Source organism: Nerophis lumbriciformis, linkage group LG06, assembly GCF_033978685.3.
Source record: "Nerophis lumbriciformis linkage group LG06, RoL_Nlum_v2.1, whole genome shotgun sequence".
NCBI classification, from domain to species: domain Eukaryota; kingdom Metazoa; phylum Chordata; class Actinopteri; order Syngnathiformes; family Syngnathidae; genus Nerophis; species Nerophis lumbriciformis.
This window is the reverse complement of record NC_084553.2, coordinates 10,149,951-10,155,950: the sequence shown is the minus strand read 5'-3', so window position 1 is coordinate 10,155,950 and position 6,000 is coordinate 10,149,951. Positions and strand designations below refer to the sequence as shown.

General features: G+C 40.5%; 1 protein-coding gene across 3 annotated transcripts in view; it reads left to right on the top strand.

Annotated features, from left to right (window-relative positions):
* The window catches only part of LOC133608457 (uncharacterized), a 444,769-nt gene that overhangs the window by 337,693 nt on the left and 101,076 nt on the right, over positions 1-6,000 (top strand). For all 3 annotated transcript variants that reach the window (XM_061963698.1, XM_061963697.1, XM_061963696.1), the window contains exons 15-16: positions 3,840-3,882; positions 3,959-4,070. In XM_061963698.1, the coding sequence (XP_061819682.1) occupies positions 3,840-3,882; positions 3,959-4,070 (155 nt within the window). The remainder of the gene's footprint in view (positions 1-3,839; positions 3,883-3,958; positions 4,071-6,000) is intronic.

The window sequence follows — 6,000 nt, the reverse complement described above, 5'->3', positions numbered from 1 at the left end:
AGCGACTGGGATGAGAATCAGCACCTCCAAGTCCGAGTCCATGGTTCTCGCCCGGAAAAGGGTGGAGTGCCATCTCCGGGTAGGGGAGGAGACCCTGCCCCAAGTGGAGGAGTTCAAGTACCTAGGAGTCTTGTTCACGAGTGGGGGAAGAGTGGATCGTGAGATCGACAGGCGGATCGGTGCGGCGTCTTCAGTAATGCGGACGCTGTATCGATCCGTTGTGGTGAAGAAGGAGCTGAGCCGGAAGGCAAAGCTCTCAATTTACCGGTCGATCTACGTTCCCATCCTCACCTATGGTCATGAGCTTTGGGTTATGACCGAAAGGACAAGATCACGGGTACAAGCGGCCGAAATGAGTTTCCTCCGCCGGGTGGCGGGGCTCTCCCTTAGAGATAGGGTGAGAAGCTCTGTCATCCGGGGGGAGCTCAAAGTAAAGCCGCTGCTCCTCCACATCGAGAGGAGCCAGATGAGGTGGTTCGGGCATCTGGTCAGGATGCCACCCGAACGCCTCCGTAGGGAGGTGTTTAGGGCACGTCCAACCGGTAGGAGGCCACGGGGAAGACCCAGGACACGTTGGGAAGACTATGTCTCCCGGCTGGCCTGGGAACGCCTCGGGATCCCCCGGGAAGAGCTGGACGAAGTGGCTGGGGAGAGGAAAGTCTGGACTTCCCTGCTTAGGCTGCTGCCCCCGCGACCCGACCTCAGATAAGCGGAAGAAGATGGATGGATGGATGGAATAGTAACCAGTCTATGACATACCCAATGTAAATTAGCATCCAGCTAGAGCAGTTCTGGGCAAATGAAGGCCCGGGGACCACATGCCGCCTGTTAATCTTTTCAATCTGGCCCGCCGGGCATTCCCAAATAATTGTTTTGGATCTTTAAGATCAAAGCTGTAGCTGGCATTATGTTGTGCAGTGATGTTTTCAAATTACCATAAGTCTTGAACTATACTAAGTATGTCAATGGTTGGATTCTGCACTTTTGCATGATATACGAGGCACCGAGCAGTGTGGGTGGGGAGCGGTTCCACAGAGTGTTTCTAGAGCGGGCAGCCTGAAATACGGGTGTCAGGGACAGACGCGGAAGGAGATTTTTACAACAAAGTTCTAAAGCTTAGTGATACATCAGATATATCATGTTGTAGGTGGTGGGTTTTTTTTACCCTTGGCGTTCATATTTCGCTGTGTTTGTTTCATTTTTACCTTTTGCTTGATTGTAAAATATGTCGATTGAGTGGGGGTGTGACGGTCATATGTTGTCAATATTCAGTCTTTTATCGTTCATAGTTAATATTGTAGATATAATATAATATATCAGTATATATTTCATTTACTGTATATATATTATATGTAAATACATATATGTTATATTTTACATTGCTGCTATGGTACATTTTTAGTCTTCTTTATTCCTGCATTATTCTTTCCGTCCTTTGTAACTGAGCTACTGTGTGGAACAATTTCCCTTGTGGATCAATAAAGTTTGTCTAGGTCTAAGTGTCTCATTCAGTAAAAAAAAAAAAAAAATCCATTCCGTTTTTTAAGGCGGTCTGTCATAACATTTTTAGCTTTCAATCAGACAATGTGAGCTTTTGTATTAGTGTTCCTAAAAAAACGTTTGGGAACTGAGGAGACACATTTTTTTAAGCTTCTCAGGTGGAATTCTTTCCCATTCTTGCTTGATGTACAGCTTAAGTTGTTCAACAGTCCGGGGGTCTCCGTTGTGCTATTTTAGGCTTCATAATGCGCCACACATTTTCAATGGGAGACAGGTCTGGACTACAGGCAGGCCAGTCTAGTACCCGCACTCTTTTACTATGAAGCCACGTTGATGTAACACGTGGCTTGGCATTGTCTTGCTTAAATAAGCAGGGGCGTCCATGGTAACGTTGCTTGGATGGCAACATATGTTGCTCCAAAACCTGTATGTACCTTAATGGTGCCTTCACAGATGTGTAAGTTACCCATGTCTTGGGCACTAATACACCCCCATACCATCACACAGGCTGGCTTTTCCACTTTGCGCCTATAACAATCCGGATGGTTCTTTTCCTCTTTGGTCCGGAGGACACGACATCCACAGTTTCCAAAAACAATTTGAAATGTGGACTCGTCAGACCACAGAACACTTTTCCAACTTTGTATCAGTCCATTTTAGATGAGCGAAGCCGACGGCGTTTCTGGGTGTTGTTGATAAACGGTTTTCGCCTTGCATAGGAGAGTTTTAACTTGCACTTACAGATGTAGCGACCAACTGTAGTTACTGACGGTGGGTTTCTGAAGTGTTCCTGAGCCCATGTGGTGATATCCTTTACACGCCGATGTCGCTTGTTGATGCAGTACAGCCTGAGGGGATGGAAGGTCACGGGCTTAGCTGCTTACGTGCAGTGATTTCTCCAGTGAACCCTTTGATGATATTACAGACCGTAGATGGTGAAATCCCTAAATTCCTTGCAATAGCTGGTTTGAGAAAGGTTTTTCTTAAACTGTTCAACAATTTGCTCACGCATTTGTTGACAAAGTGGTGACCCTCGCCCCATCCTTGTTTGTGAATGACTGAGCATTTCATGGAAGTGTCATGTCTGTGTGATCATGTTTTGTTTTAGTCATGTTCGGTTTTGTTTTTGGACTTTTTGTGCTCTTTTGTTTGTTTTGTCACCATAGCAACCATTAGTTTTCACCTGTCACGTCACGCACCTGTTTCACGTTTTGAGTCACGCACCTGTTTTCACTAATCATGTCTGTAGTATTTAAGTTCATTGTTTTCAGTTTGTCTTTCTGGCGACATCCCACATTTATGCTCTGCACATTCCTGACACTTGGTTTCATGTCCATCGTTCATGTTGCTCCTTTAGTCCAAGCCAAGTAAGTTTGATGATATTACGGAGCGTAGATGGTGAAATCCCTAAATTCCTTGCAATAGCTGGTTGAGAAAGGTTTTTCTTAAACTGTTCCAACAATTTGCTCACGCATTTGTTGACAAAGTGGTGACCCTCGCCCCATCCTTGTTTGTGAATGACTGAGCATTTCATGGAATCTACTTTTATACCCAATCATGGCACCCACCTGTTCCCAATGAGCCTGCTCACCTGTGGGATGTTCCAAATAAGTGTTTGATGAGCATTCCTCAACTTTATCAGTATTTATTGCCACCTTTCCCAACTTCTTTGTCACGTGTTGCTGGCATCAAATTCTAAAGTTAATGATTATTTGCAGTTTGAACATCAAATATGTTGTCTTTGTAGCATATTCAACTGAATATGGGTTGAAAATGATTTGCAAATCATTGTATTCCGTTTATATTTACATCTAACACAATTTCCCAACTCATATGGAAACGGGGTTTGTATATTTTTTTAAATGACCTTAGTAAAAGTTGAGTCAGTTTATGCTATTTGACATAGATTGTCACTGCTTTTAGATGAAGTGGATGCACTTATATTTATCTGCCACTATTGGCACAGAGCAGCTTGTTCCCGCCTTCCAAACTGGCTCCCGGCCGGTCCGATCGGCGCCAGAGTCAATTCTGAGACTTTTCTTCGGGTTAAACACTTTGCTCGCACGCATTAGCCACTCGGGGACCGGAGGCCATTGGAATTATTTCATTTCCTGGCCTTTCTTTGAGGAGCCAGGAGTCCAAAGCGTTTGAGCGCAAGAAGGATTTCTGCTTAAATGCTTGAGTCATTTAGGGACAGAGCACTTTCCTTTTGGATACTAAATAGAGCAAATAGTGCATTAGGCCACCTAGACCCCCTTAGGTCCACTTTAGTTTCATTCCATTGTGACGGAATTGTTTGTCCCTAAAAACCCTGACAACTTGTTTGTGTTTGTGTGCAGGCATGAGGTCGTTCTCCAGCCCTTCCGGCTCATTAGCATACAGGTGAGTGCAATGTGAGCCGGCATGCGTCCCAAAGGAGCCCCAGGTCACCGGTTTTTTACCTTTTATTGTGACACAGCATATCAGAGGAGGAGCCCGGCCCTCTGCGGAGCGACGCCGAGGGGAAGGGCGCCACCAAAGTTAGCCGCACCTTCAGCTACCTCAAGAACAAGATGTACAAGAAGACCAGGGTGAGGGACTCACTTGTTCTGTACCAGGGGTCGGCAACCCAAGACGTGGAAAGAGCCATATTGGACCAAAAATACAAAAAACTAATTTGTCTGGAGCCTTGTATAAGTGTGATAATGAAGGCAACACATGATGTAAGTGTCTATATTAGCCTACTATCAAAATTACTTTTAAAGCCGTATATAAGTGTTATAATGAAGGCAACACATGATGTAAGTGTCTATATTAGCCTACTATCAAAATTACTTTTAAAGCCGTATATAAGTGTTATAATGAAGGCAACACATGACAAAAGTGTCTATATTAGCCTACGATCAAAATGACTTTAAAAGTCTTATATAAGTGTTATAATGAAGGCAACACATGGCGTAAGTGTCTATATTAGCCTACTATCAAAATTACTTTAAAAGTCTTATATAAGTGTTATAATGAAGGCGACACGTGATGTAAGTGTCTATATTAGCTATATTAGCCTACTATCAAAATTACTTTAAAAGCAGTACATAAGTGTTATAATGAAGACAACACATGACGTGTCTATATTAGCTATATTAGCCTATTATCAAAATGACTTTAAAAGTCTTATATAAGTGTTATAATGAAGGCAACACGTGATGTGTCTATATTAGCTATATTAGCCTACTATCAAAATTACTTTAAAAGCAGTACATAAGTGTTATAATGAAGGCAACACATGACGTAAGTGTCTATATTAGCTATATTAGCCTACTATCAAAATAACTTTAAAAGCCGTATATAAGTGTTATGATGAAGACAACACATGATGTAAGTGTCCATATTAGCTGTATTGGCCTACTATCAAAATGACTTTAAAAGCCGTATATAAGTGTTATAATGAAGACAACACATGATGTAAGTGCCTATATGAGCTATATTAGCCTACTATCAAAATGACTTTAAAAGTCTTATATAAGTGTTATAATGAAAGCAACACATGACGTAAGTGTCTATATTAGCCTACTATCAAAATTACTTTAAAAGTCTTATATACGTGTTATAATGAAGGCAACACGTGATGTAAGTGTCTATATTAGCTATATTAGCCTACTATCAAAATTACTTTAAAAGTCTTATATAAGTGTTATAATGAAGGCAACACATGACGTAAGTGTCTATATTAGCCTACTATCAAAATGACTTTAAAAGTCTTATATAAGTGTTATAATGAAGGCAACACATGGCGTAAGTGTCTATATTAGCCTACTATCAAAATTACTTTAAAAGTCTTATATAAGTGTTATAATGAAGGCGACACGTGATGTAAGTGTCTATATTAGCTATATTAGCCTACTATCAAAATTACTTTAAAAGCAGTACATAAGTGTTATAATGAAGACAACACATGACGTAAGTGTCTATATTAGCTATATTAGCCTATTATCAAAATGACTTTAAAAGTCTTATATAAGTGTTATAATGAAGGCAACACGTGATGTGTCTATATTAGCTATATTAGCCTACTATCAAAATTACTTTAAAAGCAGTACATAAGTGTTATAATGAAGGCAACACATGACGTAAGTGTCTATATTAGCTATATTAGCCTACTATCAAAATAACTTTAAAAGCCGTATATAAGTGTTATGATGAAGACAACACATGATGTAAGTGTCCATATTAGCTGTATTGGCCTACTATCAAAATGACTTTAAAAGCCGTATATAAGTGTTATAATGAAGACAACACATGATGTAAGTGCCTATATGAGCTATATTAGCCTACTATCAAAATGACTTTAAAAGTCTTATATAAGTGTTATAATGAAAGCAACACATGACGTAAGTGTCTATATTAGCCTACTATCAAAATTACTTTAAAAGTCTTATATACGTGTTATAATGAAGGCAACACGTGATGTAAGTGTCTATATTAGCTATATTAGCCTACTATCAAAATTACTTTAAAAGTCTT